This window comes from Chiroxiphia lanceolata, chromosome Z (assembly GCF_009829145.1).
Source record: "Chiroxiphia lanceolata isolate bChiLan1 chromosome Z, bChiLan1.pri, whole genome shotgun sequence".
NCBI lineage: Eukaryota > Metazoa > Chordata > Aves > Passeriformes > Pipridae > Chiroxiphia > Chiroxiphia lanceolata.
Genome location: NC_045671.1, coordinates 23,702,547 through 23,717,176, shown reverse-complemented (window position 1 = coordinate 23,717,176; position 14,630 = coordinate 23,702,547). Strand labels below are relative to the sequence as shown.

General features: G+C 40.7%; 1 protein-coding gene across 1 annotated transcript in view; it reads left to right on the top strand.

Moving 5' to 3' along the window:
* The window catches only part of PGM5 (phosphoglucomutase 5), a 74,695-nt gene that overhangs the window by 14,458 nt on the left and 45,607 nt on the right, over window positions 1-14,630 (top strand). The window contains exons 5-6 of the mRNA XM_032676057.1: window positions 1,932-2,122; window positions 2,941-3,095. Coding sequence (XP_032531948.1) covers window positions 1,932-2,122; window positions 2,941-3,095 — 346 coding nt within the window. The remainder of the gene's footprint in view (window positions 1-1,931; window positions 2,123-2,940; window positions 3,096-14,630) is intronic.

Below are 14,630 nucleotides of genomic sequence, written 5' to 3'. Positions count from 1 at the left end.
GTTGAAGGATAGGAGCATAAGTAAGAATGTTCAACATCATCTTATGGAAAGCAAATTCCATCAAACAAAACAGGTTTCATTCTTTAATGGGATTACAAAAATCAACCAATAAAGGGAGCTGTATAGACTTAGAAAACTTACGTAAAGCATTTTAGTCTTGGCCTCTAATACAGTGTGATAGTCTTCAAAATATCATAGTGGGTTCACAGTCAGTGTGAACACCCAGTTCACAGGCCGTGGCCAAGGATTATAGTCTGCATCCAGTCAGTGTGAACACCCAGTTTTGTCAGGCTCTGGCAAAAGGGCAAATCGTGTCCTCGAACAATGTAGAGAGAGCAATAAGAAAGACACTGCCCACTGTCATGTACAGTACTGGAGAGAACGTTACCCAAATACTTTGTAGAGCTCTCAGTCCAAGTCTGTTACTGAGTGTTAAAAATTTTTGCCTGTGGTCAAAGAGATGCATAGTCTGGCTTAGGGTTAGACAAACTGATGGAAACAAAAATTTTAAAGGACTAAGTTTGTTGAGTTTGTTTCTTTTTTACAAGGTAATGACCTTTATTTACAAGCTTTGTGACCTTGCATCTTGGTGCAGTAATATCCATACTATAATATAAAGTACACATAGATTAAGTGTATACAAGACTATTTCTTTGTACAACAAAGTAAGTTGGTGGGGTTTTTTTCTGCAGAAAAATTATTGTTCAGTCTGTTATTCCCAAAAATACCAAAAAGAATCAATAGAGAGAGAAGTTGAGTACAGGCAAATCCAGATTGAAATGTCGCTCACATATTCATGGGTAACGGTGAATAACTGTTGGAGCAATCTATCAAAGGTAGTTGGGGTTTGCCCTTCTCTTGATGGCATGTGATCAGAAGACTTTGTGGATGAGATGCATTAGCCAAAAGTGAGTCACTAGCCACAGTGTAGTGAACATTGGAGAGGATCGCATATGTATGTTGAAAAGCTGTCTTCTGAAATTTGTCTTCGATTTGCGCCTCTGGAATGTGGTTTTATGCCGCAGACATTGGTATTTTAACACTGACATAAAAAAAGAGTAATTTGTCGGGAGTCTACTTTTGATAAGAACCTGAATCATGGTATGTTATACAGAGTTAAATTTTCTTGAAAACAAGGTTCTCACATGGTTTTACCTTTGGTCACAGTTGTTCCAGTTAGCAAGATCTCGGAATAAGGTAGGAGGAAGAGAGGGCATGAGAGACAGACTAGTCACTCATATTTTTTCACCTCTGAGGCACCTTTTCACAGAGTGCTCAGTTAGTGACTGATTAGTCACCAAATGCATACAATAATTATGGTATATAATAGCACAAACTAGGGTCTTAATTGGCCATATCTTTAACAAAAAAAAAAAGAAGATAAATATTTTGCAGTTAGTTTTGAGAAAGCTTTTATTCATTATCTGCATGGTAGCAACTAAAATATACTAAAATTCTTTGATGTCCAAATCTATTGCAATTTTCACGTGAACGGGAACATTAAGGTAGGTGTATTTACCATTTGCATTCCCCTGCTGTTTACTTTTCTTGCTATTATGTGTTAAACTGTTGTCTGCATCCCAGGACACATAGGATAGCGTTTTATTTTCATGCTAGTGAGAAAAAACCCTTTATGCATATGATAATTTCTTTACTTAATAATGGAGAAATAAAAATTTCATCTTTCCCCATTCAGTGATTACTTTTTCACTTTCTGTAGAGGTGAACTGTGTGTTTTATACTGAATAACAAATTAATTACTCATTGGAAGAACACTTACATACTTCTCTGTGAAATAAGAGTTTGGGTTTTGTTGTTTGGACAGATGTATAGAGTTGCTATGTTTTATATCAGCTCTCCACAGTGCTGTGAAAAATTTCAGTGTCAAGCATACACTTTTGTGATTGCATGGCAGATTTCTGTTTTTGCAGTTATGGGACCTTATGTGAGAAGAATCTTGTGTGATGAGTTGGGAGCTCCTGCAAATTCTGCCATAAACTGTATTCCTCTGGAGGATTTTGGTGGACAGCCTCCTGATCCAAATTTAACATATGCAACTGCCTTGCTGGAGGCTATGAAAGGTGGAGAGTATGGATTTGGAGCAGCTTTTGATGCTGATGGAGTAAGTATTTTGATCTGTCTTGAGGTTTCACTATCGTTGTTTTGTCTGAGGTCAGATATGGGAAATGTAAGTATAATTTATTTGCTTTTCAGTAACAGGTTTAAGCTGAAAGTGGTATTACTTTCAGGTACAGATGGTAGAATTTACAACCCATCAATCAGAAACATATGTTGCAATTTGCCTCTGCAGATGATTGCAAATCAAGCAGGATTTGAAGGCAGAATTATTTAGAAAGAGACGGCATGTATACATAATATGGATTTGTCACAGTAAGACCTAACAACGTTAAGTCCATTTTGGTTAGCATCATAAATTAAGGGATTTTTAGCTAAATAAAGCATTGAATCATAATCTCTGTTTATTTTAATTTTAATATCATATTATCAACGTTATAAACAGCAAAGTATTACAGAAACTTTTTGCCCTGACAGGGTGGGAGAAGGTTGAAAAGGTTCTGAAGAGCAGAAGCTGTTTTCTATTGTCAGTAAACACAAAACACCCTCCTACTCACCTAATAGTGTGTGTCATTGGCAAAAAGATTCCCCTACACAAGCATTCCCTTGGCAGGAACAGAAGTACTGAAGTGACATGTAGGCGGCTGGAGCTAGAGACTGATCTGGAGCTTTGATTTGCAAGGCAGGAGGGAGTGATGGTGTGATAGTGAGATTGTAAACCTGCCAGGATGATGCCAGTGAACTATTCTACCCAAAGAGGGACGTGAGTAAGCCAAAGCCTGTTCCTTGGATCTAGTAAAAGAAATTACAGCTCCACAATACACGGAATTATAATTTCTTTTTTGAATTTCTTCTCTTCTCCAGGACCGCTACATGATTCTTGGCCAAAATGGTTTCTTTGTGAACGCATCCGATTCATTGGCTATAATTGCTGCCAATCTGTCTTGCATTCCTTACTTTTGTCAGATGGGTGTCCGAGGATTTGGCAGGAGCATGCCTACCAGCACAGCCCTGGACAAGTAAGATGAAACATTTATTTGTATCACCTTGGTCATTACTTTAGTTATCTCTATTTTTATTACATAGCAGTTCCATCATTGTGAAGTCTTTTGATAAGAGCTTCTAATTTTCACCAGCTTTATATGCTTTATGGTTTTAACTAGTTTGATGGCATTTTGATTTTATCTAGACTAATTTTTCCCATCTTAACTTGCATGAAAAGAGTTTAATTCAATCTGGAAAAGAAATAAATAGGTTAAATCTCATGTACAAGTCTTTGACTGGTAATTCCTTTTCCAAAAAACTTGACTCTTTTTATTAGTAAATAATGTTTTACAGTTTATCTGGTAGCCCTTCTTATGAAAGTCACGGAAGTTTAAAACAGATAAAGTACTAATTCAGTACTCAACAAGTATTAAAAAAAACAAACCCCTTCTCTCATTATAAACTGTTGAAATATATAATCTGTTAGATTATAAAATGTCCCAGAAGTGACTGCAGGCAGTCATGAAATCCATTCCCAGTTTCAAGACAGATTAAAAGTATATCTAAAGCTATTTCTGACAAGTCCAGTCTACTCTTTAAAGATTTGCTGGATGAGCATCTTGTGTTAGCAGCTCAGCTTTGAACAAGTCTCATCCAGGCCTCAATTTTCTGTGAATGTCAGGATAAGATGATTAAGCTAAATATTATTGCTGTATATATTCTGTGTGAAAAAAGCGTTCGCTAAATCCATTGTGTCTCAATGTAGATCTGATTGCATAGCTTTACTAAGACAAGAGTGATCTGCTGCCCCCATTAAATGTGTCTAACCAGGAAACAGTTATTTTAAAATTAAATGTTGCTTGTATAAAACGGTTGATTACTCTCTCTACAGTTTGCCTATTCAGGAAGTTTCTAAAAGTTACTAAATTCAGAGCTTTCAGCATCCTCTAATACTAGACAGAGTCTTCAGGAAAATGTTCCTTACTTGTGGGTAGATCGTCTAGTTTAAGCAAATACTGTTAGGTCAGTGTATGATGTATTTTGTTTATTCAGCTCAGAGATCCAAAAATCTCATTGTTTAAGTGACAAAGACAATGTTATATTGAAATATGATGTAAAATAAATAGAGTTCATTTTGTATATGAACGCCATCATATCTTAATTCCTGTTAGACTTGAAGGAACAATGACATTTATATATTTTAGTCTGTCTTCTTGTCGTGAAGTTTGATAAATATGTCAGAAAGCATGGACTGGAGTCCCCTTCAATAACACTGTGACTGTTTGAATTATGTTCTTTACAATGTTTACTTGACCTTCTGGTGCAAAGATCGTCCTGTGATGATTACTGCCTTATTTAGTTCTGTGGAGCTAAGCCTCATTATTAAATAAAACTGAGCAATTGATAATGATGCAAGGATGTAAATATTTTCCCAGCTGTTTTTACAAATATTTATTTTTATGAGGTTTGCAGTCTGTGTCCAGGACACTTGATTTTTTTTTTTTTAATTTCATTTTCTGGTTTTCTTTGTTTTCTTGAAGCCTTAAAAGTTACATGTTGTCATGTAGTTCACTGTAGACCATCTAGTTCCAACCCCTTGCCACAGACAGGGACACCTAACCACTAGACCAGGTTGCTCAGAGCCCCATCGAACCTGGCCTTGAACACTTCCAGGGATGGGACTTCTACAACTCCTCTTGACAACCTGTTCCAGTGCCTCACCATCCTCACAGTAAAGAGTTTCTTCCAGATAACTAATCTAAACCTGCTCTCTTTCAGTTTGATGCCGATCCCTGTCATCCTGTCACTACATGCCCTTGTATAAAAGTTCCTCTCCAGCTCTCTTGTAGACTCCCTTAGTTGCTGGAAGGCTACTTAGAAGTCTCTCTTGGGCCTTCATTTCTCCAGGATGAGCAGCCCCAACTCTCTGATCTTGTCTTCATAGGAGAGACCAGCCCTCTGATCATCTCTGTGGTCCTCCTCAGGAACAAATCCAACAGAGCCACATCTTTCTTGTGCTGAGAACCCCTGAGCTGCATGCTCAGTGAGGTCTTACAAGTGCAGTGTAAAGGGTTGACCTGCTGGCCACCCTTCTTGTATTGCAGTCCAGTATACAGTTGTTTTTCTGGGCTGCAAGCACACATTGCTGAGTCATTTTGAGAGTCTCATCAACAGCACCCCCAAGTCCTTGTCCACAGGACTGCTCTCATTCAGTTCTCTGTCCAGCCTCTGTTTGTTCTTGGGTTTACCCTGACCTTCATGCAGGACCTTACCCTTGGCTTTGTTGAACTTCAAGGGGTTTGCATGGGCCCAGCTCTCAAGTTTGTCAAGGTTCCTAGGGGTGCCATCCCTTCACTCCAACATGTAGACCACACCACTGTAGTGGGTTTCTATGGCTGGGTTTTGGTAGTGGGGGGGGGGCTAGAGGGGTGGCTTCTGTTAGAAGCTTCCCCTGTCTGGTGGAACCAATGCCAGCCGGATCCAGGATGGACTTCCTGCCGCTGGCCAAGGCCAAGCAAATCAGGAGTAACAGTAATGCTTCTGTGATAACATATTTAAGAACAGAAGGTTGTTGTGCAGAAAGAATTCCAGCCAGGGAAGAGCAGAGTGAGAACATAGGAATAACAATGTAGACACCAAGGTCCGTGCAGAAGGAGGGGGAGGAGGTGCTCTGGGAGCTGGAGCTGAGACCCTGCAGCCCATGGAGGAACATCGGGGTGCAGAGACCCACCTGCAGCCCATGGAGGAGCCCATGCTGGAGCAGGTGGATGCATGAAGGAGGCTATGACCCTGTGGGAGGCCCAAGATAGAGCAAGGTCCTGCTGGAGACCTGCAGCCCGTGGAGAGGAGCCCACGCTGGAGCAGATTTTTCCTGAGTAGGACTTGTGGCCCCTGTGGGGGACTCACATTGGTACAGCTCACCCATGAAGGACTGCACCCTATGGAGGAGTGACCCATGGGACAGCAGTTTGAGAAGAACTGCTGCCTGAGGGATGGACTCACGCTGGAGAGGTCCGTCAAGGACTGTCTCCTGTGGGAGGGACCCCACGGGAGCAGGGGAAGGGCTCCTCTCTCTGAGCAGCGGCAGAAACAACAACTAACCATAATCCCCATTCCCCTTTCCCCTGCACTGCTGGGTGGGAGGAGGGAGAACATGGAAGGAAGGAGGGATGGGGGGAAGACTTTTATTTCTCACTCTTTGGCTCTTATCCTGTTAGTAATAAATTTAAGTACTATCCCCACTTTGAGTCTGTTTTGCCCGTGAAGGTAATCGGTAAGTGACCTCTCCCAGCTGTTATCTCAACTCATGAATCCTTAGCTGGTTTTTTTCTCTCTCCTCTGTATAGTTGCAGAGGGAGAGTGAGAGAGTGGCTTTAGTGGGTACCTGACATCCAGCCAGGGTCAACCCACTACAACCCCAAAGACTGGTGTCATCACGAACTTGCTGAGGGTGCACGCAGTCCCACTGTTCGTGTTGTCAACAAAGCTGTTAAGCAGTGCCACTTCCAAGACCAATCCCCAAGGAACGCCATTTGCCACTTCAACACTGATCTATTGATAACTCTTTGAGTGAGAGTATCCAGCCATTTCCTTATCCTGCTGAGGTCCATCTCTCAAATCCATTTCTTTCCAATTTAGAGATAAGGATGCTGTGCAGGACAGAGCTCTTCCTTTATCCACTAACACTGTAAGCCTGTCATAGAAGGTCCCCAAATTTGTCACGCACAACTTGCCCTTAGTGAAGCCATGCCGGCTATTACCAGTTGCTTCCTTATTTTCCATGTGCTTTAGCATAGTTTCCAGGAGGATCTGCTTCATGATCTTGGAAGGCACCAAGGTGATATTCACTGGCTTGTAGTTCCTCAGATCTTCCTTTTTTACTTTTTTGAAAATGGGGATTATGTTTCCCCTTTTCTAGTTATTGGGAAATGACTTCACCGGACTGCCATGATTTCTTAAATATGATAGGTAGTGGCTTAGCAATTTCTTTCAGCAGTTCCCTCAGGACCCATGGATGCATCTCATTTGGTCCTGTGGATTTATACACCTTCAGGTTCCTTAAGTGGTCTTGACCTGATCTTCTCCTACAACATGCAGTTCTTCATTCTCCAAGTCCCTCCCTTTGCACAGTGTGGCTGGAGTACTTGCTGGTGAAAACTGAGGCAAAAATGTCATTGAGTACCTCAGCCTTCTGCATGTCCTGAGTAACCAGGTTTTCCATTTCTTTCTGGAGAGAGTCCACATTTTTCCTAGTCTTCTGTTTATCACTGATGTATATATAGAAGCTTTTTTGTTGCCCTTGACATCTCTGTCCAGATTTAATTTTGTTAGGGCTTTAGCTTTCCTAACCTTATCTCTGACTACTCAGACAATTCCTCTTATTCCTCCAAGGCTACTTATCCCTGCTTCCACCCTCTGTAGGCTTCCTTCTTGTGTTTATGTTTGTCCAGGAGCTCCTTGTTCATCCACACAGGCCTCCTGCTGTTTCTACCTGACCTCTTCTTCATTGGGATGCATCGCTCTTGAGCTTGAAGGAGGTGATCCTTGAATATCAACCATATTTCTTGAGTCCTTGTTTCCTCCTGGGCTTTATCCCATGGTACTCTACCAAGCAGATCCTTGAAGAGGCCAAAGTCTGTTCTCCTGAGGTCGAGAGTAGTAAGCTTACTGTGCATTCTCCTCACTGGCCTGAGGATCTTGTACACCACAATTTCATGGCCTCAGCAGCCCAAGGTATCCTTGAACTTCACATGCCCCATCAGCCCTTCTTTGTTGGTGAGAACAAGGTCCAGCATAGCACCTCTCCTCATTGGCTCCTCTATTGCTTGGAGAAGAAAGCTTTCATCAGTGCACTCCAGGAACCTCCTGGGTTGATTGTATCCTGCTGTGTAGTCTTTCCGACAGGTATCAGGGTGATCAAAGCTCTCCATGAGCACCAGGGCTTGTGAACGTGAGGCTGCTCCTATCTGTAGAAGAGCCCCACTATAATGTCTCCTGTCCATGCCCTCCCTTTAATCCTGACCCATAAACTCTTGGTCAGCTCCTCATCCATCCCTGCATGGGGCTATATGTTGGCTGGCTGCGTGGATACGAACAGAGTAACAAGTGTCATAGGCACCGTCCTTGGAGTTTCACTGCATGAATTATTGAGCCATCGTGTCTTCCAGAATTCCCATTGAATCCCACTATAAAAAAACTGATTAACTTCAAGAAAAATGGTTTTCTGTAAGATACACTTCTCAGTAAAATTGTAGAATATCATTGTCTGAAATCCATTATATTGCTTGAAGGAGAGGATAACAGGGGTTGATTCTCAATGTAGGTTTCAGGTTGAAGTGAATCGCAATTTCGTGTGTCTGTAAATGTAAGGGAAAATTCCATTAGTGTCAGTGAAATCTTGCAGTGGGACAGTGGTGTAAAAGAATATGCATAAGACATTCATGATTCCATTCCCATGGACTAAGTAGCCAGCTTGTGAGAAAAAGAAAAAACCTTTTAGAAAGACAAGAATATTTCCAGTACAGTGAAGCAAAAAGAAAAAAGAATTAGCACACCAGTATAACGTTTAGTATTAAAATTCTAAAACCTCAGCCTGTACTTCTACCATAGGAAGGGAAAACCTTTCACTTACAAAATATTATGTTTCATGGTGGACAGCATGTTGTTTCTGTGTTGGGACCTGCATGTTTCAGCTCCAGTATAACAAAATCAGCATGGAAAATATTTTGTGCTCTGAATACAACATTCAGAGAACAGTGCTTAATCCTACAGTAGGCTTCAGGTTACTGCTTATAAGTGTGTGCTTTAAATCTATTGTGTATTTTGTTTCTTGATCCCTTTTATTCCTTTCTAATGGACTGGTCCTACATGCTTCAGGGACAATTATTACAGAACTGTTTTGTATATCTACCTATAAAGTTCATGATTCAAGCTCACACATTACAAAGAAAATATAAAAAAATAATTAAAAAACTGTACTATGACTATTAATTCTGGCAGAAAAGAATAAAATAATCACAGAATAGTGGAGGCTGGAAGGGATGCCTGGACATCATCTAGTGCAACTCCTTGGTTCAAAGCAGGGTCAGCTAGAGTGTGTTGCTGTGTCCACACAGATTTTGAGTCATCTCCAAGGATGGAGGCTCCACAGTCTTTCTGGGTAAATTTTGCCAGTATTTTACTAATCTCAGAGTAGAAAAGTTTTCTCATAAGTAGTAACAGAATTTGCTGAATTTCAGTTTGTATCCATTGCGTCTTGTTCTGTTACTGGGCACTGTTAGAAAAATCTGGCTCTGTCTTTGTTACTCCCCAAGCCCCAAATTGGGTATTTACGCACATTGGCAAGATTTCCCCACCCTTAACTTTCTCTCTTTGAGATGAAAAATGCCATCTTTCTCAGTCTGTCCTGATATGGTCCAATCCCTTAGTCAACTTTGTGTCACTTTTCCGGAACTGCTCCAGTAGGCTCAGAACTGGACTCAAACCCCCAGTTTGCCTCACCAGTGGTGAGTAGTGAGGAAGACCCAATTCCCCACATCTGTTGGCAGTGCAGTTCTAATGCTATCTAGGATACTGTTGGCTTTCTTTGCCCTAAGGGCTTATTTCTGGCTTAAGGTCAGTTCCCTGTCTACCAGGACCTCAGGTTGTTTTCTGCTGTCCTGCTGTTTGGCCCCCAATATGTGCTGGTGTTGGGAGTTATTCCTCTCCATGTGCAGGGCTTGGTGGCTTTGCCCTGTACTGACTTTCATGAGGTTCCTGTTTGCCAGTTTTTTCAGCCAGTTAAGGTCCACCTGAATGTTAGCACAATCCTCTGGTGTATAACTCCTACTAGTGTTGTATCATCTGTAAACTTGCTAAGGGTGCACTCTGCTCTATTGTCCAGGTCATTAATGAAGACATTAAACAGTGTTGGTCACAGTACTGTTCCATAGGGGGAACCCCCAATGACTGACCTCCAACTGAATTTTTATGCTGCTGACCACAACCATTTGAGCCTTGGAACTCAGACATTTTTCAGTTCACCTCTGTTGTCTCAGGCTTTCTATGTTTATCATTTTGTCTGTGAGGCCTGAGGGAGAGACAGTTAAAAGCCTTGCAAAAGTCAAGATAGACAATATCTACTGCGCTCTCCTTATTCTCTGAGACAGTTAACTCATTGTAGAAGACTACTGAGTTGGTCAGTCATGATTTCGTCTTCATAAATCCATGCTGACCTCTCATGGAGGATCTTCTTGTCCTCCCTGACTTTGAAAATGACTGGTTGCTTCATCACCGAGGGATAAATGTGAGACTGGTTTGTAGTTCTCTAGATATTCTTTCATGACACCCTTGGAGATAGGAATGTCTGTCAGCACCTGAGACCTCATGGACTACTGTATGTCTGGTTTGTTTAAGTGTTCATCAAGGTATTCCTGCTCTTCTGAGGGTAAGTCTTCTATGCTCATCTACCGCGATCCAAAAGGGAGAGGGACTGTGGCACTACACGGGTCTGGGACACAAAGGTGGGATGCAGGTAGAATGCTTTATTCATGCGTGCACCCGGTCTTTTATCAGCTCGGGAGGGGAAAGGGCCAGAACATAGGGCGGAGCATGAGACAGACAAGTGGGGGGACAAACCAGGATAGGGACACGGGCAAAAGGGGGAGGAACGTGGGAGGAACCGGGGAGAGAAGGGGCAAATGGAGGCTGTCCCCTCTCTGCAGCTTCTCCAGCCGGTCCGCAGGACATACCCGGGAAATACAAATTTTGGGGAAGCATACAGTGTGTATATACATAACTGTAAAGTCTGTATCATAAAGTCCTTTCAATCACTGTACATCTTTTTCCACTTCTGAGATTTTCCCCATTCTGATTCCTGGTCCTTCACACTCATCCCTCACCTCACTCTTGTCTTTAGAAGACTCTTGTGTTACATAGTGCTAGTTATAGTAGAAAGTATAATTTGTTAAGGTGAGTGAAAAAATTATCTGAGAATGAAACCTTGTGGATATTGCTCAAAATGGACTTCATGAAATAAATCCTAGTGAACTTCCATGTAGTGTTTTAATGACATAAGCTGAAAGTTTTGAGTGAAATGTTAAGAATTGTCTGTCATTGGATGTTAGCTATAATCTATCCTGTTTGCATAACTTCCCAAAACTGCGTGGCTTTTACCTTCTTTGCAACTATTAAATAATTGGACCAGTGTGGGCTCTCCACTCACTGCATTTTCTGTCAGAAAATATCCACTTGCTCCACCATTGTTCTCTCCATGGGCTGCAGGGTAATCTCTGCCCCAGCACCTAGAGCATTTTTTCCTCCCCTTCCCTCCTGTCTGACCTTGGCATTCACAGGGCTATTTCTTCCTCAATCCCCACTTACCCTTTTAAAGTATGTTTTCCGAGAAGGGCCACCAGCTTGGCTGCTAGGCTCGTTTGTGTCCAGCTGGTCTGTTGAAGCTGACTAGAACTGGCTGTGTCTGGCATAGGGCAGCCAGGGCATCTTCTCATAGAGGCCACTCCTGCAGCCCCTGATTAACAAACCCTGCCTTGTAGACCAAAAACAATATCTAAACCAAAAACCTTAAATACCGAAATATTTCTCTCATATCTGGCATTAATTAAAATTAGCATTTATTCCATTTGAGGTAGTAGATACATAGCAGATCTTCATATATTCAGAGACTAAGTGGTAAGTTCTGTTCTTATTCATGCTAGTCTATACCTGTGGGTTTCTTAGACATGTCCCACTTACCTCAGTTCATTTAATCCTAAGTATGACAGCTTGAATTAGTCATAATTTGGCCTTTAATGCATGTTTTGTATCTTTCAGTTCCATGGAAATAGTTGTTTAAAAGTACTTTGAAAAATCTATTTTGTTAATGAGTTTGAAGAAATAAATAAAGGAAAAGGACTTTCAGGCCAACTGTTATCTACATCATGTAATAGTATGGACAAGAATAAGAACAACATCTGATTAACAAGGGAGGGAAAGCATACTTCATAAACAGAGTATTAAAAAAAATTCCGCTGTGCTGTTGAGTGCTATTTCTTATTTTCTGTATTTTGTTCTAACACTAGAAGTAGAAAAACTGTGTTAAAATAAAGATGATTGAAAATGACACAGCAATATTTATAATAGTAGGTGCAGTAGGATAGCAGAAGTAGTGCCTAGGAAATTAAATGAAGCTTATATTTTGCTTATTTCTCTTTCTGAAGAAGCTAGGAATTCTAACTTTAAGCACATCTAACTAGGATTAAATAATACAGTCACTACTCTATGGGAAACTAAAACAATTGGAAATCTTTTCCCAACACATGTTACTAGAATATAGAAACAGATAATGGTGACCAAAAGTATCTTGTATGTGAACATCCCTTCATGTTCTTTTTGTGAGAAAAAGCTGAATTCTGATAGAAATACTTCATTGTATTTGATAATATCATCTCAGTATCTCTGAGATAGCAGTTTTTTGGTCTTTAGAGCCCCACTATTACCTGAATGGTGTAATTTGATTTGTGTTTACAAAATGAATCTTTCTGTAGTCTCTTTTGGCCTTCTTCTGGACCTTGGTAATAAGAGTAGCTCTTATGTGGGAGAACTGGATCAATTCTGTCTACTTGGCTACTCTATTCTGAGATTATGGACATCTCCCCTGAAGTATGTGCTAGAGAGCAAATGAACCCCACCTCTTCTTATGGTGTGTCCATATTGTGTGCCCACAATTATTGAACTAGAGCTTTTCCTTAGCTATATTAAAGAAAAACATCGTACACAGTAATTTAAAGAAAGGAGTTAGAAAATCTGATCCTTTTTCACTTTTGTGCATGATGATGTGTTGTGTAGTAGTTTTTCACAGTGCATTATTAAACAGAAGGAAGCAATAATCCAGAGTACTCTAAATATTGCTTAGGAATACAGCATGAACAAATGGAGCAGTGGATTACAAGATAATTCACTCAAAATATTTAACATTTGCATATGTTTGCTTAAAGTGACTGCTGGAATATACTAGTATGTGCTGTAGGGAGAACATAACACTTTACAGGAAACATCTGCTTTAATATGCTCCAACATCAACAGGACTGTGGCAGCACGTCTCCAGGCTTCAATTCTCTGGCAATACGTACCCTTAGGTTGGTGTTCTTTCTCTTGTGGGGAATGTGAACCTGTGTACCCTGTTCAAAAAACTGTTCTTGTTTCATATCCTTGTATTCTGATTTATCTGATGTCTGCATAAAAGGAAAGGAAATGAAATACTGAGATGTTAGCTAACAGTCTACAAAATGAGAATCACAAGGGTAAGTAAAAATTGTTGCTGTAGGAAATATGAAGCTGGGTGTGTGGAAAATAGCAGTCAAGATGATTACTACAGAAAAGAGTTTTTGAGAGAATACTGCTGTGACTAGCATCATCTGCTACCATGTTTCTACAGCTAGGTAGTTTCAACAGCATGTACGTGCTCTGATTACACTTAGCCAGGGTAAAGCTAAGCAGTTTACTGTTCAGAACCCTGCCACTTTACATCTGGGAGCCCATCTTCTAATGCAGCTTTAATACGTCAGTGTTCTGTCTGCTGATTGTCTGTTCACTTTCTGGTCATCTAGAGACAGGTTTTAAGGGGGCCTGCCGTGACGATGAGTGTTCTGAGACGTTTAAAGAAACATCTTGATGCAGTGAAGGGCAGAGATGCTATAAGCTCTAAACAATGTCTTGGGTGCAAGAAGGAGGTTGACCCTTGTAGCAAGAAACATTTTGTCTGAAGCACACCAGGAACTTTGCTTAAATCATAGAAACATTTAGGTTGGAAAAGACTCATAAAATCGAATCCAATCACTTCTCCCAGTCTTCCTATTCTTCTTCCCGTTCCTTCTCCTGCTCCTTTCCCCCACTTCCTTCCTTATCTCCCTCTTTTTCTTCCACCTTTTATTTCTTCTACTCTTTTGCTAAACAATTCCTTGTATTTTTATCCGTCTTTGTTCTCCTTCTTATCTTTTACGTTTCTGTGTTCTTCCCCTGTTCCTCTTTTCCCATTTCTTTGCCATCCAGTTTCTCCTCCTTTTCTTCATATATATACCTCTGACCATAGAGAACAACACACCACATTGCACTTGTGCCTTTGTGATTATGTCCTTGAATTATTATATTACAAGGCTGCATGGATTTTTTTGTCTGTCTTTTCATGTACATTTCTTCTACATTGTTGATCATCTGAAGAAGTTTGTGCCAGAAGCAGGTTAGGCACTGTGAATTTCTTGTTCTCTACATGTGTGTCCTTTACTGTTGAGTTGTAAGGGATTTTCCCCACAAAATTACTTCTCCAAATTATAAATACGTCTTTGTACATGGTTCATACTGCATTCACTTTGTGACTGCGATTTGTTCAAGTTATGCCAGTCATGACCTCACTCTTTTTATCTTCCTTCAGTAGGATAATTCAGTCTCACTGTCTCTTATCTGAAATAGTCTTGCTGTGCATTTTTTAAGACACCTCTGTCAAACTGAATGCATGTCACATACAAGCAGTTTTTAAATTAGATAGAGCAGAAGGACAATTTATGTTCTGGAATACTGCAGAAGGACAACTGCAT